The 22,605-nt window shown below is 36.5% G+C and overlaps 6 protein-coding genes across 8 annotated transcripts; 1 reads left to right on the top strand and 5 right to left on the bottom strand.

The window, feature by feature from the left end:
- Positions 1-4,105: 4,105 nt before the first annotated feature.
- LOC111800189 (short-chain dehydrogenase reductase 2a) lies at positions 4,106-5,270 on the bottom strand. Its single transcript, XM_023683778.2, has 2 exons — positions 5,123-5,270; positions 4,106-5,041 (listed from the first exon to the last, which is right to left on the bottom strand). Exons 1-2 carry the CDS (start codon positions 5,206-5,208, stop codon positions 4,219-4,221), a joined length of 909 nt encoding a protein of 302 aa, XP_023539546.2. The 5' UTR covers positions 5,209-5,270; the 3' UTR covers positions 4,106-4,218.
- Positions 5,271-7,184: 1,914 nt separating this feature from the next.
- Positions 7,185-9,905, bottom strand: LOC111800188 (NAD(P)-linked oxidoreductase superfamily protein). Its single transcript, XM_023683777.2, has 8 exons — positions 9,722-9,905; positions 9,580-9,630; positions 8,965-9,038; positions 8,793-8,880; positions 8,498-8,704; positions 8,278-8,349; positions 7,677-7,919; positions 7,185-7,593 (listed from the first exon to the last, which is right to left on the bottom strand). Exons 1-8 carry the CDS (start codon positions 9,872-9,874, stop codon positions 7,504-7,506), a joined length of 978 nt encoding a protein of 325 aa, XP_023539545.2. The 5' UTR covers positions 9,875-9,905; the 3' UTR covers positions 7,185-7,503.
- Positions 9,906-10,479: 574 nt separating this feature from the next.
- Positions 10,480-12,675, bottom strand: LOC111799742 (uncharacterized). The gene has a single exon (XM_023683200.2). The coding sequence runs from the start codon at positions 12,302-12,304 to the stop codon at positions 10,775-10,777; it is 1,530 nt and encodes a 509-aa protein (XP_023538968.1). The 5' UTR covers positions 12,305-12,675; the 3' UTR covers positions 10,480-10,774.
- Positions 12,676-14,424: 1,749 nt separating this feature from the next.
- On the bottom strand, positions 14,425-18,106 carry LOC111799605 (Pentatricopeptide repeat (PPR) superfamily protein). The gene is made up of 2 exons (XM_023683010.2): positions 15,897-18,106; positions 14,425-15,485 (listed from the first exon to the last, which is right to left on the bottom strand). The coding sequence occupies exon 1, from the start codon at positions 18,091-18,093 to the stop codon at positions 15,964-15,966; it is 2,130 nt and encodes a 709-aa protein (XP_023538778.2). The 5' UTR covers positions 18,094-18,106; the 3' UTR covers positions 14,425-15,485; positions 15,897-15,963.
- LOC111799607 (CASP-like protein 4B1) lies at positions 14,611-15,440 on the top strand. The gene is made up of 3 exons (XM_023683011.2): positions 14,611-14,915; positions 15,001-15,136; positions 15,219-15,440. The coding sequence occupies exons 1-3, from the start codon at positions 14,611-14,613 to the stop codon at positions 15,408-15,410; spliced, it is 633 nt and encodes a 210-aa protein (XP_023538779.2). The 3' UTR covers positions 15,411-15,440.
- A 1,321-nt stretch (positions 18,107-19,427) lies between the features above and the next one.
- LOC111799597 (uncharacterized) lies at positions 19,428-22,161 on the bottom strand. 3 transcript variants are annotated; one of them, XM_023682997.2, is made up of 5 exons: positions 22,005-22,161; positions 21,615-21,879; positions 20,917-20,986; positions 20,707-20,794; positions 19,428-19,810 (listed from the first exon to the last, which is right to left on the bottom strand). In XM_023682997.2, exons 2-4 carry the CDS (start codon positions 21,795-21,797, stop codon positions 20,745-20,747), a joined length of 303 nt encoding a protein of 100 aa, XP_023538765.1. In that variant the 5' UTR covers positions 21,798-21,879; positions 22,005-22,161; the 3' UTR covers positions 19,428-19,810; positions 20,707-20,744. The 3 variants fall into 3 exon arrangements, with proteins under 3 accessions (XP_023538765.1, XP_023538764.1, XP_023538766.1); XM_023682996.2 differs by having other exon boundaries at positions 19,428-19,703; XM_023682998.2 differs by having other exon boundaries at positions 19,428-19,703; positions 21,615-21,862; positions 22,005-22,152.
- Positions 22,162-22,605: the final 444 nt, after the last annotated feature.

Raw genomic sequence — 22,605 nt, 5'->3', positions numbered from 1 at the left:
CTAAATAAAATAATAACATAAAGAAATAAAATTTAATATATGCTCATAAGCGAATATTTTTTTTAAAAAAAGTTGGGTGTGACAAATGATATATATATTTATTACATTCTTGTACTAAAAAATGGAAAGAAAAAAGGAAAAAGCGGAAGGTGGCTGTTTGGTTGCAGGCGATGCGATAGTGTTTGTAGTGGAATTCCACTGAGACTAAACTGGACAAGGAAAGGGACAAAACCGGAAACCAAACAACGGGTACCAAAGTGGAGACACTCGTGGTGTGTGTTAATTAATAATTAATTGGGAATTAGAGTCGAAAACTATGGTTAGTTGACATCATTTATATCTCATAAAAGAATTAATTGTTAATTAAGAAATGTCGGAGATCGTAGGTTAGCATCATAATAATCAATAAATTAGTGGTTTTGCTTATAAGTGCGCCAAAATTTTGTTTTGAACTTCTTTCCCTTAATGCCCACACCACTAATTTCACCACTAATTATTAATTTTGTTTACTTTAATTTTTATATTCGATCAATTAATGTGCATATTGACTAATAAATTTACAAGATTTTAATAATTTAAACTAGTCAATAATTTTTTTGTTTTTTTTGTAAAATATATATATATATATATATATATATATATATTTAAAATATTCGTTAGTAAAAATCTTTATTTATCAAATAAATAATAGAGATAAAGGAAGAGTAATAAATGCAATAAAAAAAAATAAAATATATATATATATATATATATATATATATATATATATATATAAAATATATTTTAAGTGAAAAGTGAAATGATTTTCAAGTGAGTGGCAAGCACGATGTGCAATTTTTGTCTAATCAACCGGAAAAATCGGAATTATTATAAATTTTTTTATAAAAACTTCTTCAGGAAAGTGATATTTTACTTTTTATTTTATTTTTGGAGTAATAAAAAGAAACAACAAAAAAGCATTAAACAGAAATTAAAACTAGTTCGTTCACCCAGGAAGGTGTTGTTCAACCCAGTTTTGAGTCGTTTTGGTCGGTCGTGCATGGCTGGTGAGCTCATGTGCTGATGTCTTGCATCAACAGCGAGCGGCGACGTACCAATGTAGTTGACAGAATATTATCGATAGGAAAGTACTTTGTTCAAGGAAAGGAATGTTATGAGTAATCTCGCGTTGGTTGATTTATAAGTATGGCAAAATCTTTCGAGAAAACCGAACAAAGAGTGTACTAATTCATGTTAGTCTCTTAGCTCAAATGAGTTGATTCTTACGAGCTCGAGGACTGATTTGTTAGATTAGGTTCGGTTCGGTTTGTACCGGGGATGACAGATGGCTGCTGTATGGTGTTAATGAACTAATAAATTTAATGACGTGGCTGCTTGTAGACATGAATTTGTGCTGACATGGACTTATTTAATCTAAACAAGGGGGGGTTCAACAGAAATGGGCCTAACCTCAGCACATTGCTTATGTGCAGCAGCCAACGTCCTTGCCAGAACAGGCCGGAGTGTTCGAGCAATTCACGTACACCGCTCACTGTCACGGTCCTATATTTTTTACCGCGCGGTCGTCGTGATCTTGACACACTCACGACCAGCCTTAAGGAGAATTAAGCCCCATATATATTTTTTGCTCCGGCTTTGTGGCTTCATCGGACCTTAAGCGAGGTTTGTTTTCGTCCATCGAACATCGCTGCTTGTTCACCCACACACGCCGCCTGCGCGTGCATGTTTAATCGTCTGCGACACATCCGACTTGCTTCTACACTAGGCCAAGTCATTCAGTTCGACCTTGCCTCTGCTCGGGTCCAAGGTCTCTCAATACAACGCCGCGTCTCTCCTTGTCATCTCGATCTCCATCGACATGGCCCATATGTCTTGACGGCATCTTGATTTTCGGGTGTCGTCAGCCATCATAACTCACTTGGTCATGCCATCGAGGACGGGCCGTGGGTCGCTCATCTCATCGGGACGTCCTGAACATCCATCCATCCGAGTTCTATCGAGGCATTGGTCTCCGTGCCCGTGCCATGTCATTTTAAGATTGTTCTAAGCTAAACACATTTCATTTTAAAGTTTTTACGACGGAACTATTATGCATCTTTTTAGCATTTTTTAACTTTTTTTATCCTTGCGATCACTCTCATTTGCAAAATATAATCTAAATTCATTTATATACCTATTCTTACTCAAACGTCACATACACCTATCTTCCACCTTGGTTCGCTTTCGGACCACATCCTACTGAGAGAAGTTCCACTCTAATACGAAGGTGTAACTAGTGCGCACGTGACGCTCGAGTAAATGAGAGGTACATGAATAAACTAAGACCACGTCCAAATGACAGTTACTAGCTACTAACAATGTACACTTTTCGGTGGCTAAATCATTGAACTTCGACGATATTAACAGACATGGTAACATACCCGAGTTAGCAGACATGGTAACATGATTTTTGTCTGAAGAAAATGAAGCGAAACTTCGCGTGTCTCGTGATTTTCTATTTTAGAATAAAGCTTTTAAATGAATTGACATAATAATGGAGATTGAATCTGAGTTTGGTGGGAGAATAATATTTGTGCCTTAATACCAATATCAGATTCAAAGAATGTGGAAAGTTTGAGGTTGATGTTGAATTTTCAGTTGGTCAAAGGTTAAAAAGTATAGAGAAGGATGGGGAATTTAGAGCTAAACAAGTTTGAATTTTGGGTTGAATTTTGGACTTTGACCACTTGCGTGTTCGAGTTGCCATTTACCCACCGTCCAAGAAATCACTAGATATGTCTATTTAACTCATGAGGCAAGGACCCACTTCGAACAGTAGAAAATACTGCTTTCGAGTCATGAAATCCAATTCTACTCATTGCAATTCTCATCGACTCTTAACTCTATTTCTGTCGGTGCCAACCCATTGTGTCCTCAGTTCTCACTATTGTAAATACCAAAGAATACAACTATTGTAAGAAAGTTGACTGCTAGTAAATATTGTACACTCTCACCAGTCTCACAATTTTAAAATTGGTAGAGAGAGGTTTTCACATCCTTAAACGAATGTTTCGTTTCTTTGATATCATTTTTGTTCAGTGTCTATCTTTGATATCATTTGTAACAACTCAAGTCTACCTCTAGTAAACATTGTCCGTTTTGGTACGTTACGTATCGCTGTCAGCCTCATGATTTTTAAACGTGTTTCGTCCTATAGACACGTAATCTCACATTCATAATTGCAAATTGGTTAAATAATGTCTACAACTTCATAAATTAATGATATCCTCGCATACTTTCTTGTGAAACAGGCATGCTCCGTACCATTTATTCAACACCAAACTTAGCAAATTATGTAATAATATAATAAACTTTATTCCCTTTTCTTTTATGGTTCTGTGTATTGAAAGAGTATATACGTCAGTCTGGCTTTGCTGACTTTTTCCCCGCCCCTCCTTTACAGCTCTCCTTCTGTCTCTCCCCCGTCAGTGACCTTGCCTCACTCACTGCCCAATCACAGGTAGCTATTTTTCGTCTCTTTGTTTCTTATTTTTATAAACTCTCAATATGACAGCCTTGATGCCGACCAACACCCCTTCAATTCCCACAGGGCTGTCTTCTCTCCATTTGCCTCTTGCACCTTTGATCTTTCCTTTTTTTTTTTTTTTGGTTAAATTAAAATTTATTAAATTTAAAAAATGTTAGGTCTTTTGGAGACCTTTTGGATATAAAATTAAAAATTTAAGAAATATAAAATTAAAAAATATAAAAACTTTATAGTTCATGACCAATTTGGTAATTTAATATTTTTTTCCAATTATTTTACTAAATAATTGGAATGGATAAATGAGGCCCTTCCAATTAAATGCTATAAGTACATAACTTGTGAGATTACGTCACCCAATTAATCGACAAGGATCTCCAAGTTCTTGCTGTCCAATCATGCTAGTGACGTGGCTTTTTCTCTGTTTTTTAGTTTGATTTCGTTGAGTACCATAAAAAATTAAATCGGCCGACAAAATTCTCCCCCACTGATTTTCCACTTCTATATTTTTTTTTTTTATATTTTAAAAATTAGCAAAGAGAACTAAAAATTTAAATAATTATAGAACAAACAACAAATAAAAAATTAAAATTAAATTAATCCTACTCCCAAGTATAACCAACAGGTATATGGGTGTCTTTTTTTTTTTTTTTTTCCTTTCCACAAATATCTGGAAATTAAAAAATAAAAATAAATTACAAGCCGATACAATTTCTTGAAGTGGTGATTCCACCGTCAACAACGAGATTATGGCCACTGACGTACTTAGATTCATCGCTGGCAAGATAAAGCGCCGCCTCAGCGATATCCTTAGGCCTCAATGTGGGGCCCTTAAGATTAGCCAAACCCCTAACGAACTCCTCCATTTTGTCCACCTCAGCCGGCGACGGAATCCCGAAGTTCATGCACTCGTCTCCGTCATCCCTCCACGCGTTCACAAGCATCGACGTGGCAACACCAAACGGCGAAATGCAGTTGACACGTATACCATAACGCCCAAGCTCGCAGGCAGTGTTCTTAGTGAGGCCAACAATGGCATGTTTGGATGCCGTGTAAGCATGTGGACCCATACCTCCTGAAACACCTGCCACGCTAGCAGTCGAGATTATACAGCCGGTAGCTCTGGGAATCATTACACGCGCCGCGTGCTTTATACCCAACGCGACGCCTTTGACGTTCACACACATCACGCGCTCGAACTCGTTAGGGTCAAAGTCAACGATGCTCTTACGAGTCTTGGATTGGTTACCTAAAACTCCGGCATTGTTGAATAGTATGTCGACTTGGCCGTGACGACACATCGTCGAGTTGATTAGATTCTCCATGTCTTCCTCCAAGCTTACGTCACAGTGGACGAACGACACTGGATTTGGAGAAAGCGTGTCGGCCAAAGCCTCACCGAGGAGATCCTCCACGTCGGCAATCACTACTTTGGCTCCATGTTTGGCGAACAGCCTCACCGTCGCTTCTCCGATTCCCTTTGCGCCGCCCGTCACAATCGCCACCTTTCCCTCCAACCTAAAACCAAAACAACAAGCTCATACATACATACATACATACACACACACATACATACATACATATATATTATTTTAATACCTTTTATAGGAAGGGGCAGGGCTGTCCCTTTGCAAGAGATGAATATTGCTTTGAAGCGGTTGCTCGGGCAGCACTTGGGCAGTCATGGCGGGAGAGAGCGATAGAAGGACGAAGTGGGGGAGAGAATTGGAAAGGGAATTTATAAGGAGAGGAATTTTATTTTTATTTTTTATTTTTTATTTTATTTTTCGGTTCATTATTGAAGTTAGGTAGATTGATAAACCAATTTTTTTTTTTTTTTAATTTGAAAAAAAAATAAATAAAGGGTAAGGACTAAACCCGTGCGTGCTCCACGATCTAGGCCACATCAAAATTAATTACATATTATTTAACATATAATTATATATTAATTATTTATTTTTGCCAAATCTAGAAGTGATTTGATAGACTTCACAATCCACCTCACTCCTCCCAACATGGATTTTCTCAATAATTTTAGAATTAATTTACAGCTGTACAGTAATTCCAACAAAAAAAAAATGATTAATTTTAAATTATACATTAATTAATTAATTATTACAATAAATTGTGTTGTTTAATATTTAGATGAAAATGAGGCAGCCCAGATCTAGATATTAGCTGGTAACGCCACGGTCAACGGAATTGGAAAATGAGCTAACCAAAGGCCTTGATTTTCCAATATTGCTGCTTTCCTTAAAAATATATAATAAATAATCGTACGGTTCACTGTAAAAAATTAAATAATAAATTATCGAAAAAATAGTATATATTTGATATTTTCGAAATAGATTTATAATAGTAAAATCAGAAAATACTTCCAATATATATATATTTTTAGAAAATTATAAATTATAAGTCAATTTACATGGGGAATTGAACAGTTGAAAAGGTAAAAGCAGCTAGGAAATGTACTTTCAACGGGAATTCGGTGATATTTTCGTACCTAATATTCCCAAAATCTCCCAATTTTCAGCGTTGAAGATTCGATTTCACGGAATAATAAATTTTAAATAAATATTTTGTTTATATTTATATTTATGCGAAAATTTCGTCATAATATCATTTGCGAAAAAGATATTATAAATTATAGAAATACAGTCCTTCACGTATAACGTTTTGTTAATTTTGATATGATTAATATTGTTAGCTTCATTAAAACGTGACATTTTTGTTAATTTTTATTTTAATAATATTGTGGCTTCATTAAAATATATCATTTTGTTAGGTTGAGTTGATGTTTTCGGTACTTTTTTCGGTTGAGTTGATGTTTTCAATACTATAAAAAATGTTATAATGTTACATCACGTATATATGACGGTTCGTCTTTTGTGTTGAATTGATAATTGCGAAGAATATAAACGATTCGTTCCAACAATATTTGATTTTATAAGATATTAAAATAAATATTAAAATAAAGCATTGAATAATGGCAATAACTATACCCTTATTGTGTAAAGGCTTCTCCACAAGATCTTCCCTCCTAATCTTTATAGCCTTACTGTTGAAAATGTCTCCCAAACCTGTATGACTCATTAAAATTCAAATAAAATATTATTCCGTTCAATATATTAAATATTAAAACAAGCTCATTTACAAGTTAATGTGATTTTAGTCGAGTCGAGAATCCGTTCGATTCATGTAACACTTTTTTTCCCTTAATCGAAGCTCGATTCCAAGTCTTCTCTAGTCACTTTTTGGCCTTCGAGGCTCACAATACTTTGTTCGACATTTGAAGATTTGTCAATCTATTGATATGGTTAAGTTTAGATCATGACTCTAGTGCCTAGTGCCATGTTAGACGAACACGACTCTCCATAATGGTATGATATTGTCCATTTTAAACATAAGTTCTCATGGCTTTGCTTCAGACTTTCGAGTGTATTATTTAATTATAAACCCATTCTCCAAAATGCCTTACAATGGAGAGTGTATTATTTAATTATAAACTCATGATCATTCCCTAAATTAATTGACGTGTGACACTTTCATCCAACACTCTTGAGTGTCTGTCACTCGATTCCCAAAATCAACACATATTAAATCAACTAAATCGATTTATGGCGTGGCGATTTAGTCTTAATCCTCAGCAACACCTTGAAGATCAATCAAAAACACCACAACATTTAAAAAACCAATAGAAGCACAAAGATCTCAAGTATTCTTCGAAGATGAACGAGTCAAAAATCGATGCAGCTAGCAACATTAACGAGTCAAAGATATCAACAGATGCACTAAAAACCAAGTTGTCCAACCCCCGACACTTACATCTATATTTGGATTGTACTAGACTTACCCAAATAAATACAAACACAACCTACCTAGCATACACCATTATCAAGTTTTTTTTTGTCTTTTTACAGAGAAAACTTACATCTTCTGCGGGGCACCAAGTGGACAAGTATTTGTGGATTATTAACTCCTCAATCCTCGTGATCCCAAACATCAGCCACGCTCCTCAAGGGGCCAGCCTCTTTGTTCACAAATAGATCTTCTCCACTTAGCACTCGTTTCTAAGCCACAAAGTCACCTTTCAATTTCTATCACCATTCATATAACACAACAAAACATGGGATGAATGGTTTACTTTTCTTACCTGATTTGGGATCCTACAAAGAGCTTCAAAGTCCTCATTCGGTATTTCCCATCCAAACACACCAATGTTCTCTTTGATTCTCTCTGAGTGAGTTGATTTTGGAATGGCGCTAGTTCCCCTCTGAATAGCCCACCTCACCAGAATTTGGCCTGGAGTTTTGTTCAGCTTCTTCGCTACTCTTTGAACCGCCTCGTCGTGAATTAAATCTCTTCCTCCTTCTGACGACCCTAGAGGCGAATAGGCCTACAAAACACATCAATTAAAGAGTTTATAGTGTACTTTGTTCGAGGGGAGGATTGTTAAGGATTATTGGGAGTGAGTCTCGCATTGGTTAATTTAGTGGAACGTCATGGGTTTATAAGTGAGGAGAGTCATTGGTTAATTTAGTGGAAGGTTATTGGTCAAAGGGGACGCTATCATACCATTGTGGAGAGTCGTGACTTCTAACACTTGCTTTAAAAATTGAATAAATTGCAACCCGGTTCGATTACGATTTGGTTGTTGGTTGCTCGAAGATTGGGACTTGTTTTCGTCCTTCTTAAGGTAAGGAAGCCAAATTCCAAATAACCATCAAATTATTCAAGTAACTAGCATGTCTTACAGTGACATGGATGCCATTTTTCCTGCAAGCCTCTAGCATTTTATCATTTCTCCATCCTGGGTGCATTTCCATCTGGCACGACACGAGATAAAGACAATACGAGAGTTAGTTGAGGCACACTATCCAGTCCAGGATTATTGAAAAAAGTAATCATACATTATCCTTTTAGAAATAGTGTTCATGGTAACTATGGTAGAAGTTCGTGATTCCTAACACTAACCTGGCATACGGATGGCATTGTTTGGGCAAAACGGAGCAATTTCTCGAGTTTCTTCACAGTAAAATTGCTAATCCCGATGTCCCTCACGAGATTTTCCTTTACAAGCTTCTCCATTTCTCTCCACACGCCTTCCATGTCCAACTCCAAAACTTCCCCTTCTTTTGGAGGCCTGCTGGCTCCTTCTTTGAGATGGAAGGGCCAGTGAATCTGATGTACAACAACTCAATTTTCCATATTAAAAATGAACTTTAGTTGATATCAACCAAATGGAGATGGGGTTTAGTTTTTCAAATACCAAGAAAAGATCAAGGTAGTCAACTTGGAGTTCTTGAAGAGCATTGTTTAATGCGATTCTAACTCTGTCTGGGGACAGGTCAGAGCACCTAAAACACATGGAACCAGATAGGAACAGATATCAACCAAGTCCAAGTTTGGTACTCAAATTTGACATTCATTTTATTGTTTACCAAAGCTTAGTGGTGATGAAAAGGTCTTCCCTACGGATTCCTGCTTTTATTGCCGCTTGTAGGCCAAAACCCACCTGCAAGAGTTTTACACCGGTGCAAATATAAAATAGTTTGGAGCTTATGCTTAAAGTGGACAATATCATAGCTTTATATAGATTCATGATTCCTAGCATGGTGTCATAGCCATGCCCTAAAACTTAGTCATGTCGATAAAATCCTCAAATTTCGAACAAAAAATTGTGTGCCTCGAAGGTGTAGTCAAGAGTGACTAAAGTGTCGAACAAATGGTGTACTTTGTTCGAAGGCTCCAAAGAAAGGAGTCGAGCCTCGATTTAAGGGGAGCTATTCGAGAGCTCCATAAGCCTCATGAGAGGCTTATAGTGTACTTTGTTTGAGGAAAGGATTATTGGGAGGGAGTCCCACGTTCCACGTTGGCTAATTTAGGGAGTGATCATAGGTTTATAAGTGAAGAATACTGTCTCCATTAGCATGAGGCATTTTGGAGAAGTCCAAAGCAAATCTACGAAAACTTAGGCTTAAAGTAGACAATATCATACAACTGTGTAGATCCGACAAATTAAGCATCTAGAATCGAGGGAAAGAGAGAGATTATGCCTGTTCGTGAACTCCATATTCTGCAGCAGTATCTATGTGCCTATAACCAGCCTGTTGCCAAAGTTAAAGTAACGTGAATTCAGTAAAAACATCAATCAATAAACAAGCGAACGTGAAGGCTCTACTTTTGACATGAAAATACCTCAACAATAGCAGTGAACACAGAATCATCTGACTGAGAACCAGATCTCCAAGTGCCTAATCCAACGGCTGGTATTCTGTGCCCACTCACCAGCGTAAAATAACGCTCTTCATCCTGCACCGCCATAGCAACCTGTGCCATTTTTCCTTGCATTTCCTTCTCTGCATGCAAAATGAAAGAAATATGCACCAAAAAGAAACTAGAGAGAGATACAGTGAAATGTCTGGTTTGTGCATGTCGGACACGTTCACTGTAAACAGTTAGCGCGTGGCAACTCTAACAGATGCCTAGATTCCAGCCTGGGCTGAGCCAAAATGACCTTAAAAGACTCGGGGTTTGGTTCTCTACACGTGTAGCATCGGTCGTTAGGAATCACGAATCTTCACGATAATATGATATTGTCCATTTTAACTATAAGCTCTCGTGATTTTACTTTTAATTTTCTCAAAATGTTGCATTCTCAAAACGTTCCAATAGAGATAGTGTTCCTTACTTATAAACTCATGATCTTCCTTTTAATATAACTAATGTGAGACTACTCTTTTCAATAATTTTCAACAATCTTCCCGGCCTTCGAACAACCTCTCCTTGATTGAGATTCGAATCCTTTCTTTGGAGTCTTCGAACATACATTGTTCGAGGCTCACAAATTTTCTATTATTTGAGGATTCTATTAATATAACTAAGTCAAGGACATGACTTTGATACCGTGTAAGAAACCAAGAACCTCCACAATGGTACGATATTACACCGTCGTGGACAAGAAAATCTAAAGCTGTATTGCAAAATGAGGAGATGAATTTCAACTTACATTGTATGATTATAGCCTACTATATATCTAATGCTACAAAATAGCTTTGCTTAGAAGGAAGGGCGCATTAACCCAACTGTTCATCAGACAGTAATTTGTGGTTCATTACGTTGACAGGAACTAAGTAGAATTTCAAACCAATCACCGCCGCTGTTTCTGCATACGATTCCATCTCCAAGTTAAGTAGTTTACAGTGCAGATGAAGATTTATTGAGAAAGCAAACGCCCATGTAGAGACTGTTTCACCACCATTGATGAACTAGAACTCCACTTCGCCTCAAGGAAGAAAACAAATGTAAGCATTGGGCATAAGTTTTCTGATACTTCGCGCTTCTCTCACCTGGGCAACATCTCTGCCACCGATTGTAATGACACTCGAGAAATATCTCATCTATCAAGCAAATAGCACCAGTCTCCAACAATCTCGGGATCAAATCGAATTCAGTTCCTTCAACATCCATCTTCATCACAACAAAATCCTTCTCAGTAACAGTATTTTTCAACCAATCAGCAAAATCAAAGCCCTGAATCTCATCCACGTCGCCGACGAAAGTCCCCGTCGATGCTACCGCCGGCCGAATTCTACCCATTCCCCTCCCCTTATCTTGGACTTTCTGACCTGGGTTTCTATTGATTTCGAATGTCAATGTTTCATTCCTTACCCAAGCTGCATACGGAAGAAGCTTGACCCCTTTCTTTGAACTATACTGTTCGTGAAAAATTTTATCAGCTTCAATGGCATAAACTTCGAAGGTTTTGTTCTGTTTCGGATACTGCTTCTTAAACCAACTTCCGATACTAGACCCGTAACTCCTCGCTCCGACATCAACGTAAACGTACCTCTGCTTGAAGCTAATATCAGCCATTGATGGCAGATATTTTATCTTTTGAATATTCCGCTTCAATGTAATCCATGGCTTCAGTGGCTCCTCTAAGATCAATGGCTCGGCCTTTCGGACCAGTTCTTCCTTAAATCCGAGAACAGAACACTTACCGTCAGACTTTGAGTGATGCGTTAGCGCATCACCATGACCAAGAATACCATCAACGCTCTCCTTCGTCAGAACAATCTGGCGAAGGAAAGGCGTTTTAGAATCAAGGCCATCTATATCCTGTGATGTAACTATTTTGCAGCAATTAAACAAATCAATGAATGAATGAAAGCTGTACGTATCTTTAGCCCTAATTTGGACGACAGCAAACCCTTCGGGTTTCAGCGTCCGAGCAATTTCCCTCGCAAAATCTGCCGGCCGGGACGACTGATCAAGGCGGCCGACGCCCAAGAAAATAAAATCGAAGGTATTATCATCGAACGGGATCTTGTGTCCTTCGCCCTTCACCACCAGAGGCTTAGCGGCTTTCTTGAATATTCCAATCGAATCGGAAACCCCAATCTGCTTCAAGGAAAATACATCCTGTCCGTTGGGGGTCTCCACGCACAGAGATTTCGATTTGTGAGAAAGAAACCCAACGGAAATCAGATCTTGAAAGATTGAAGAATAAAATTGAACGGCCTTGATCCAATCTTTACTAGTGTAAAGATCACGACGCAACAGTTCTTCAGCTGTGGGGGCAGTGCCATCGATTATCGCCGAAGCTCTGGGATGTAAGCCGGCGGCACGATACTTGGAAATTTTGGGCGAGAAACAGAAATTTCCAGTGATACAAGACTCACCAGTGGTAATCACAACATAAGAAAAATGAGCAACTAAGAGAAACACAGGAATAAGGAGCGCCCTAACCAAATTCCTCAGAGATAAAAACCTTCGCATTGCGGAACTCGTCCTCTTCACACTTGCAGGAGAATCAACGCTTCAAATGCACGATTCCAGTCAAATTAATCACAAAAAAATGAAGGTAAAAACGAGAAAAACAATGAAGATTATCGAGAACAAAATCGAGCAGAAGTATGGTTGGCTCCGATCAAGACATTTCCAGATGCGTGGGGTCGGAAATATAGAGAGAAATTAGGGCTAAAGTAGAAATTCATGGCAAAATCTTTCCGTCGTAGCAATCGGAGCAAGACTTTTGAGGGCGAGAAATTCTGCGCCTTAAAGGAAGACATTGCATAAAGCCATGCTTGATTTACGTCTCTCTCTGAGTTGAACCAGACCGCGTTAAGTTTGTTATGAGAAGAGTGAAGAAAGAAGGAAACAAGAAATAAAATACGTACGGTTGGTAATGGGCACCTGGAACCGGTTTAGCCGGTTGCCACGCGAGGGTAATGAGGAGTTAGCTTCATCAACTCTTAACAACTTTGGCGGGCTCCCGCGTTATGTATTTCTTTTTTTAATTTCTCAACAAGAGTATTTTATTTTCATTTTCTAATTTTATTTTATTTTTTACAATAAATATTTTCCTCTATCCAATAATTTTTTATAATAACAAAAAGGGATTATTTACCTAAAGAGGGATTAGAGGAAGATTAGCGCATAAAGACATGAATAATATAATCAATTAATCATGGCTAAGCCAGCAAAGCAAATCAACCACCAAATTAAAGCATCAAAATTCATAAAATAATGATAAATTTAATCTAAAATGAAATCATCATAACGGATAAGATTCGATTAAAATAATTAAATATATCGTCAAAATTCAAAATATTAAAAAGAAACAAACGCGCTTGTGAGCCCCAACGAATCGCCGGGATAGCTATTGCCAAAATTACAAAACCACCCCTCTCCAATCCGTTTCCGTTTTCACACTTTGACACTTTTCGGAGGGATAATTTTGTCATTTACTATTTTGTATTGACCTTAAATTTTCCCTGTTTTTTCTTCCTAAAAATGATTCGTTTAAGGAATTGTGAATTATGATTATCCTACGTGGAAAGTTTCGCACCCAAAAATTAGTGGTGACTCTGTGATATGATTGGCTGTTGGGTTGGGCCCACTGCTTGCCTGGCATTAAGTAACAATTAAAAATTAATATAAATTCTCTATGATCCGCATTCAATGGTCTAATTGACTTACTTGCCTTTCTCCGCTGTTTTCCGTGGTCGGTGGGCTACAATGACGACTTTCTAAATTTAAATTTTATTTTTAACTGGTTACCAACTATAAAAGAACACTAAAATAAAATAAGAATATGGGATTATTTAATTACCATGATAAAATATTTAATTAATATACACGTAACTTGAGACAATAGGTGACTTCTAAATAAAAATAAGTGGTGAAATTTCCATCATACCCTTTGAAATTAATATGGAATAAAAAATTATCCATTATAATTAAATTTAATTTGGACTCTTTTTTTTTTTTACTTATTCGGTTGCTTAGAGTTGGAAACAAGTCAAGAATTTTGATATGTTGAGAATTTCCACACGGATTTTTTTATTCCTTTTTTTTATTATTATTACTTTTATTAAAAGTTTGGATATTAGTCGGACATTATTTAATATTATTCTAACACCAACCTTTTCATTAATATTTAAATATACAATTAATTGATATAATAATCTATTTAACCGACACACTATTAAAATAATAAAAAGAAAATTAAATTGTAAAAAATACTTAAATTTTGTCATTTGTTTAAAAATAATAATCATACTTTTTAAAAGTCACAATATTAATCATTACGTAAAATATTTATTATTTTTATTATTTGATAAAATCTCTACATAAATTATTTATTATAGTTGATGAAATTATAAAAACTTAGTTCTCCAATTTAAAATTAAAGAAACTAAATAAAAAAAATAATGACACAATTTATAATTTAACTATAAACCTTTTTTTTTTCTTGTACACCAAAAGTTTTGTGGGCAGAAGTCAAGTTTCCATGAAATGTCCAAGCTGGACAGTTGGCACCACACGATTTACGCCACGTCACAAAGCCAACACACGTGATTGGTCCGAAGATTAGTTGGCGTGGCTTCTTTCCCAACTTCGTCACCCGCTTCCTAAACAGAGAAGCTGAGTTGTCGTTTCATAATGCCACCAAATATTTTAAAAAAAGAAACAAATCCAGTTTTCCCAAGAAAAGACTAGAAATTCCTTTTCAGTTCTTCTCACCGAAAAAAAAAAGAAAAAAGAAAAAAAGAAAAAAACCCCAATCACTAATTGTACCCATGTCAAATCCAGAAGACTCTGCAACGAAGCAAACGGCGCCGTCCGCGCTCCCGACGGTCAATGTCGGAAGGCAATCGCCGCCGCCATCTGCCAATCCGACTCCCGATGTCGAAATGCAAACGCCGGCAGCGACCAGTTCCGGGGTGTCGGAGATCCTGAGCCGGTGGGGGAGGGAAGATCTGCTAAAACGCCGCGTTTTGGCTCTGAGAGGATTTGGTCTCGTCTTTTCGTTGCTTGCTTTCCTTATCATGGCTTGCAATAGACATGGCGATTGGAAAAACTTCGACAAATACGAAGAATTCAGGTAACACAATTTCAGTCGCTTCGATTACAAACTTCTTTGCTGTTAAAAGAAACACAATTAATTAGGTATTGAAAAATTGAAACAGATACGTGTTGGCAATAGCAATTCTGTCCACTTTTTATACGGGCGCCCAAGTTTTTCGACAAATTCATGAAGTTTCAACTGCGATATCCATGTTTCCACCTCGAAAATCTGCCATAATCGACTTCATTGGAGATCAGGTTAAAGCCAATTTCGACAACAGTTCTTAATTTTTTGCAAATATGCCCTCCATCTCAACTGATATTAAAATCGGGTATGCAGATTCTGGCTTATCTGCTAATATCGGCGTCATCTTCAGCGATTCCGATGATCAACAGAATGAGAGAAGGCTCAGACAACATATTTACAGACTCATTGGCAGCTTCCATTTCCATGTCCCTTTTCGCCTTCTTGTCTTTAGCTTTGTCGGCCGCCATTACAGGATACAAACTCTCAACTCAATCTTATATATAATATAACTCCAAAATGCGTACCAATTTCATATTCTTCCTGTTGCCATGATTGTTGCTTCAACTTGTACACGCACGTCTGTAATTTTGATTGAATCATTCTTAGCAATAATTAATACCGTAAGAATCAAATTGAAACTAAGACTACTAGCAGAATCTAACAGTAATTGGAAGTTTAAATTCTCGTCTATGAACAATGTTTAATATTATTATTTTTATGATTAAGTTAACAAATTAGAACAATGACAGAATAATCTAATTAATATTATTATTTTTATGCTTAGGTTCGCTCCATATCGATGAAAATTGAGTTGACTCTTTCTGTGATGTACGAGTCAAGGAGGAATATATGAATGAACTAACAATATATCACAATGAATCTGAGACATGTCTAAGAAAAGTTTAAAAAATTTGATATTACTATCTATGCCAACAAAATTATAAACTCTAAAATTTAGTGTTCTATTTAGAAAGTGTTGAAAGGACTAACCTTGATTTTTAAGAATTAGTTTGTATGCGTAGGAAATGTCGTGCCCGGTACGCTTCTAATCCAAATTTCACCAATAATCTTTACACGAGCAAGAACCATCGATAAATGTATGAAACCGGTTGGTATCTCTTATGATGATCTCTCTTCCAGTGATCTTGGAAATTAGCTTTATGGCCTCGTGACAATCACCACATACACGGAGGTTTTTAACAACACGAATAACATGATTTGAAGGAGAACTTATCAAACCAAATGCCACAGCTAGCTTCTCACTGTGGCAACCAAGGAAATGTTCCTTCTCCTCCTCTTCTATGTCAAAAAGAACAAATTCTGTAGTTGGAACATGACCAACTGCCTTCAATTCTCTCCCCAGTTCATCAAGTTTTGCATATATTTTGTCGGACAACGAGTGTGATTTGTCTCCTACTAGAAACTCGTGAACGATCCCATCGATCTCAATCCAACTGCAGCCACGGATCTTCTGGATCCGCTTCTCCTTCATCGCTGAACGGATCTTTTCAGCTTCCTCCCATCGATGACTTGCAGAGTAAATATTTGATAACAGAACGTAGTTTCCTGAGTTCCATGGCTCCAACTCAATAAGTTTCTTAAGTACTTGTTCAGCCAAGTGGGAATCTCTATGCAACCTACATCCACCCAACAAGGCTCCCCAAACAACAGCATTAGGCTGCATTGGCATGCTGTTTATCAACCGATGAGCCTCGTCTAATAACCCCGCTCGTCCAAGCAAATCCACCATACATCCATAATGCTCAATCGAAGGGGTCAACGAAAACACCCGCTTCATGCTATTGAAATATCGACGCCCCTCATCGACAAAACCGCCATGAGTGCACCCACAGAGCAGGCCAATGAAGGTGTTTTCGTCAGGCCGAATTCCATGCTTCTCCACGAGGCTAAACAATGAAAACACAGCTTTGGCGTGCCCATTCATGGACAGCCCGACTATCATGGCGTTCCAAACTACGCGGTCTTTCTTCTCCATCGATCGGAAGATTTCCCAAGCTCGAGTCACACTACCACATTTAGAGTACATGTCGATTAAAGCAGTACCAAGGACTGGATTCGACAAGAACTCGTGTCGATCCATTAGACCGCTAGCCCAAATGCCTAAATCTAAAGCTCCTAGCCTTGCACAAGCAGACAGAACACCAACCATTGCATAACAATCAGGCTTCAAATTTTCAGACTGCATTTGAAAGAAAAGATCAAGCGCTTGTTTAGGCAATCCATTGAAAGCATAGCCTTGAATCATGGTACTCCAAGAAACAATATCCTTCTCCGACATAGCATTAAATATCAGATTAGCTCGCTCCATGTTTCCACATTTAACATACATATCCAACAAAGAAGTAGCTACAAAAACATTTCTAACAAAGCCACAATCACTTATATATCTATCAATCCACTCACCACTAGTGAAATCCCCAAGCTGAGCGCAGGCAGACAGAACTTTGACAAGAGAGAAGCTATCAGGCCTCAATCCCATTTCAAGCAACCTCTTGAATGCATCAATGGCTTCTCTAAACTGTCCACTGCCTATATATCCAGTGATAATAGCAGTCCAAGAGACCACATTTTTATCAGGCATATCGTCGAACACCTTGAGTGCATTCTCCAGATTATCACATTTTGCATACAAAGAAAGCAAACTGGTCTTCACAAACACATCATAATCAAAACCGGCTTTCACCACAAGAGTGTGAATCTTCACTCCCAATCGAATATCCAATTTCCTAGCACAAGCTTTTAAAACAAAAGGGAAAGTGAAATTATTGGGTAAAAACCCCTCTCTACGCATCGACCCATAAACGTCGATGGCATCGTCGAAGCAATCCTTGGAAACCAAGCCACGAATCATCGTGTTCCATAGGAAAATATTGGGCTCTTTGGCTTGAGAAAATACAAGTTTAGAATAATTTGTGCAACCAGAATCCAAGCCGCAAGATAAGAGCGTATTGAGAAGGTAGTTATCTTGGTCGAGATGGAGGCGGAGAAGGCGGCAATGGATATGCTTGAGCTGCTTGAAGCAGTTGACGCCATTGGCGAGGAAATTCTTGATCTCTAATGCTTTGGAGAAGATGGGTGAAGCAGGATTGGTGAGGATGGACATCAAGAACCGTGCCGCCTGAACCAAGCTTAGTAGCTCACACCGTAACAACCATGTCAAAGACATGGAAATTAGTCTTTTATTTTAGTCGTTTATTAATGAAAATTTTAAACCTTCAATAGTTTTTTATTTTGTTTTCTCATAATTCTCTTTAGTTTAAATAATATACATTAAAAAAAAAAAAAAAAAAAAAAAAAAAAAAAAAAAAAAAACTAAACTTTAAAAGGTTAAACTTAATCTTAAAAAAAAAACTTTAAAATATTCTTACAACTATTTTATTATTTTTATGAAAAGCATAGAATTTTTACAATTGTCTTTCTGCTGGCGGACTATTTGCATGTCAAATTTAATTGTTTAATTAATTTAATTGTTAATCTGATTTAATTCTCTAATATATCTCTTAATTATCTCCATCTTCTAGTATACGTATCATCCAGATTGAGAAGGAAGGTCAGGAATAGAGTCAAAGGAAGAAGATGAAGATAGAGTAACTCCGTAAATAAGTGTTTTGGTTCTTTTATTCTTTATTATTATTATTATTTATTAAAACTTGACTATATAGTTATGCAAAACATCTCATAGACAGTTACGGGACAGAGGCGAGGAATAAAGTCAAATGAAGACAGAGGCGAGGAATAGAGTCAACTACGTAAATAGGTGTTTGGTTCTTTTATTCTTTATTATTATTATTATTATTTATTAAACTTGACTCATATAGTTATGCAAAACATCTCATAGACGGTCACGGGACTTGGTTATTATTATTTTTTTTTCTATTAGCTGTTGCCCGCTTTAAATTTCCAATCAAAATTGTTAAAGAGAAACCTAGGAGTGTAAAACAAATACATAGTCACAAATAAAACAAATACATAGTCACAAATAAACTTAAAATTTGTGAGTTAATATTAATGAAATAAAACAAATACATAGTCACAAATAAACTTAAAATTTGTGAATTAATATTAATGAAATGAAAAGATTTAAGACAGAAGTGATAGGTGGGTCATCGAGAATTTATTTTTCATGTTTTATTAATTTTGAATGTAGTTTTATTAATTTTGAACGAATTCAAGTTGAAAATCAACCACACAAAGTAAGACAACGACAAAATACTCTTTGTTAGTATATAGACGAAACTGATAATACAGCGTATCAGATACCCATAAACTTGAAAAACAACATTAATACTCTTAATCTCTTTAAAAAAAGTTATTAAAATTTTTTACTCGGGTATGAACTATAACCGATCTCCCTGCCTCAATGACCATCTCTGGTCCTTATTTAAAGAAGAATGAAGGTGAGATTTTATACCTTTTAACACAGCAGCGAGATAAAGGTGTTATAGGCTAGCAACTAACTAAAAAAGAGGAAAAGAGGAAAGACCAAGTAGAAGGCACCGATGTTCTTAAAAGAGAATTTGATTAGCAACTAAAAGAGTTCAGAATTTAATAATTATGCAAAAATCAATTGAAAATGTCTAGCAGACAGTGAACAGAGGCAACCTAAACAGAATAAAAAATGGATATAGGATTTAGCCTATTTGACCACAAATTCTTTGTAGAGTAAAGGTGAAATCAAAGCATATTACATCCGTTTAAATTCAAGTGCACGAATGTTGTTCTTCGCAGCTACGAATGTTGCTGAGCAAGTAGAGTTCCCCAAGTGAAAAGCACATCCTACAAAATCAAGTGTTTTCAAGGAAAGCACTTCGCCGAGTACAAGCTTAAAGAATTGCACAGTTTGGTCAGTTTGGACAGCACAAACAACCATAGCAAATCATGACCTGTAATTGCACATTCAGTATACAGCTAACTTGTCTCACAAACATCAGCTTGATTGGTGATGACACGTAAACATGTTTAGAGGATAAAACGATCATTCTAGATAGTCATCGAGTGGAAACTTGACTTGAAGCGTATAAGTCTAAGCTAATCGAATCTTATCTCAAGAAAAACAAGGGTTTAAGAATTTCCTTTTACAAAACAAAAACAAGAACAAGAAAGAGTCATCTTTTAGAAAGCAAGACTTGCATAAGACGAACATGAACGCCCAAGGGATATCAAGCATCATGAACAACAAACAAGTGACATGGAACATGTAAGGCAGAATATCCCTTTGTAACCAACATTTATGACCTATTAATACTTTTTAGTTCAATATGTGAGGATAGACATATACTCACCTCTTCGTCAATGACATCTACTCAAATCAATTAAGCTATGCTCAGATTGGCTTATGAACTACAATTTTAACTTCAACAAACTTGATATTCAAAATCATACAAATCCCCCGCCCAAAATTGTTCACGGAAGCTAGATCTAGAGCAATAATTAGATGTAGGAGAGAAAAACTAGAGATTACAATTTAATTACGTATTCAAGGTTTAGATAAAAGTAGCTACAATGTGGTAGGATCGAGTGGAGGGAGTTGTTTTCCAATAGACACGCCCCCCACCCTCAACTTATAGCTGAAGTTTTAAGAACTCAACAATAAGGTATATCATATCATCAAAAAAATAAAAGATCAATCCTTAAGCAGTAAGCAAAAACGTCATCTTTTACCGAATTTCTCCCTGTCACTAGAACATTTTCACATGTGCAACAGAGAATAATTGATGTCACACATAAGAGCCATAGAACAAGAAGTTAAATATCGAAAGACGGGTTGTGCTAAAGATACCAGTGGTTGTTTCGACATGACATACAGCACTGATCTAGTTAAGAATCGTGAGTCAAGTCATCTGAGTCCGAATCGCTAGCATTATAACCTATCACAATCGAAGTTAGCTTAAGAAATTAGCAAGAGATAATTATAGATAATGGATAAGGTTAGGAAAAGACATTAAAACAAAAAAAGAGATTTATATTCTTTAAAAAAATGCCAATCAACCTGGATGTTTATCACTAACTTTCCAGACGGATGACCGACTTCTTGATGCTTTTGTCATCCAAATTCTTCCCTGCAATCAAAGGCATTTGAAACCATAAAATTCCACTAAGCCAATAGGATTTCATCCAAAAAAAAAAACAAAAAAAATCAAATAATTAGTTCCTTTTTTATAACCATTTAGTTTTGGATTTCTGCTTTTGAAAATTAACCTTGTAAACATTATTTCCCACCTAATCTATAGTTCCTTGTTTTTAACTACTTTTTTAAGAACATGTTCAAAATTCAAGCAGAACTTCGGGAACAAAGTAAGTAGTTTTTAAAAACTTTTATTTTGTTTTGGAAATTTAAGTTCAAATGTATTTTCATAGAACGTGAAAACCTTACCAAAGAATTGCTAACAAACAAGCATAATTTTCAAAAATGTGTCAGAAAGACATTAAGAGATGTTCCAATCTCCTCAAAGTTGCAACAAATCCAGAAATTACAGAGAACCAAGCAACCTGAGAAAACCGATAACTATTTTTGGCCAAAACGAAACAGAATTTGCAATATTTACGAAGCATATGGTTGACCAATAATTCCCACATATATCAGTATAATAACCACAGGAATTTCAATGAACTTAAGTTCTTGATTTCGTCAAAACTGGAGGAATTAAGCAATAAGGATCTTCGTTAATTGATAGGAAAGAAAGTCACCTTCTGAGCATCTCTTGGAATGCCATAACCGCTATAATACATTTGACCAACCAAGACCTGCATGTTGATATCCCCACGCTTGGCCTCTGTCAAAGTATCCTTAAACCATCTTTTGACGCAATCAGAAACAACTTCTGATAACGGAACACGATTCGAGGCTTCTGTTCCTCCGCTAATCTCCATTCTATTTCAACACGATCGGCTTCGATTAATCAAACGAAACCTTGACTTTGTGATTTGGCGAGATTCTGAGGCACCGAAAACGCTGCTTTGTGAAAAATCATTGAACCGAAATCGATTTCATGAAAAACGAAGAAGAGATTAAGAAAAATTAAGTTGTCTTGAAGGGATTAATGTAAAAATTTGATAACGGAATCGGTTTTTCTTTACCTTCCTTCTTGCCGGTACGGAAACTGTTTTCCTCTGGCTCGTTAAAAAAATGGAAAAGGAAAAGGAAAAACCCAGGAAAAGGGTCTAGCGTCTGGAAGGTTTTGAAAATTGAGAAGGATATACTGACAAAAGAAGTATAGTAGGGGCTTGTTAAAATGGGATCTGCTTGAAACGCCGCCGTTTAATGTGAACGTGTTCGCGCTGTGTGGCGCGTGTTACGATCAACCCCTAATCCAAAATACATTTATAATGCTCTATCAAATATTTATTTCCAATATTTGTTATATATATATATATAGTAAGAGCGTACTTTCAATCTCACTTTTGTTTATGATTTTTAATATGAAAGTCTTCCAAAAAGAAAATTTAAAGTTCAAAAGGATCTTTGAAGAGGATCGGTAAGCTCTAGAGATTGACTATAACGAGTGGTGGTTATCGACTGGTGTACAACCAAGACTATGAGCAACAAAGTGGGGTGTCAAGGGAAACAAATATGATTGGTGATCACTAACCCCACATATTGCATTTTTAATGCTCTAGTTAATTGAGTCAGCCTTAGTTCCCTAAAACACCTACTTATTGAGGTGCTATTGGACAAGGA

This window comes from Cucurbita pepo, chromosome 8 (assembly GCF_057944985.1).
Source record: "Cucurbita pepo subsp. pepo isolate OVF chromosome 8, ASM5794498v1, whole genome shotgun sequence".
Classification (NCBI taxonomy): domain Eukaryota; kingdom Viridiplantae; phylum Streptophyta; class Magnoliopsida; order Cucurbitales; family Cucurbitaceae; genus Cucurbita; species Cucurbita pepo.
This window is presented reverse-complemented; position numbering and strand designations above follow the sequence as displayed.

Bases quoted from the DNA above. Each gene is read 5' to 3' on its own strand.
- LOC111799607 (XM_023683011.2), top strand. From the start codon at position 14,611: ATGTCAAATCCAGAAGACTCTGCAACGAAGCAAACGGCGCCGTCCGCG. The intron at 14,916-15,000 runs GTAACACAATTT...AAATTGAAACAG, and splicing joins GACAAATACGAAGAATTCAG to ATACGTGTTGGCAATAGCAA. The intron at 15,137-15,218 runs GTTAAAGCCAAT...TCGGGTATGCAG, and splicing joins TCGACTTCATTGGAGATCAG to ATTCTGGCTTATCTGCTAAT.
- LOC111799742 (XM_023683200.2), bottom strand. From the start codon at position 12,304: ATGCGAAGGTTTTTATCTCTGAGGAATTTGGTTAGGGCGCTCCTTATT.
- LOC111799605 (XM_023683010.2), bottom strand. From the start codon at position 18,093: ATGTCTTTGACATGGTTGTTACGGTGTGAGCTACTAAGCTTGGTTCAG.
- LOC111799597 (XM_023682997.2), bottom strand. From the start codon at position 21,797: ATGGAGATTAGCGGAGGAACAGAAGCCTCGAATCGTGTTCCGTTATCA. The intron at 20,987-21,614 runs GTGACTTTCTTT...CTTTGATTGCAG, and splicing joins TTCCAAGAGATGCTCAGAAG to GGAAGAATTTGGATGACAAA. The intron at 20,795-20,916 runs GTTGATTGGCAT...CGATTGTGATAG, and splicing joins AGTTAGTGATAAACATCCAG to GTTATAATGCTAGCGATTCG.
- LOC111800189 (XM_023683778.2), bottom strand. From the start codon at position 5,208: ATGACTGCCCAAGTGCTGCCCGAGCAACCGCTTCAAAGCAATATTCAT. The intron at 5,042-5,122 runs GTATTAAAATAA...TTTTGGTTTTAG, and splicing joins CCTGCCCCTTCCTATAAAAG to GTTGGAGGGAAAGGTGGCGA.
- LOC111800188 (XM_023683777.2), bottom strand. From the start codon at position 9,874: ATGCAAGGAAAAATGGCACAGGTTGCTATGGCGGTGCAGGATGAAGAG. The intron at 9,631-9,721 runs GTATTTTCATGT...CTTTGGCAACAG, and splicing joins TGTTCACTGCTATTGTTGAG to GCTGGTTATAGGCACATAGA. The intron at 7,594-7,676 runs GTAAGAAAAGTA...TTTGTGGCTTAG, and splicing joins TTTGTAGGATCCCAAATCAG to AAACGAGTGCTAAGTGGAGA.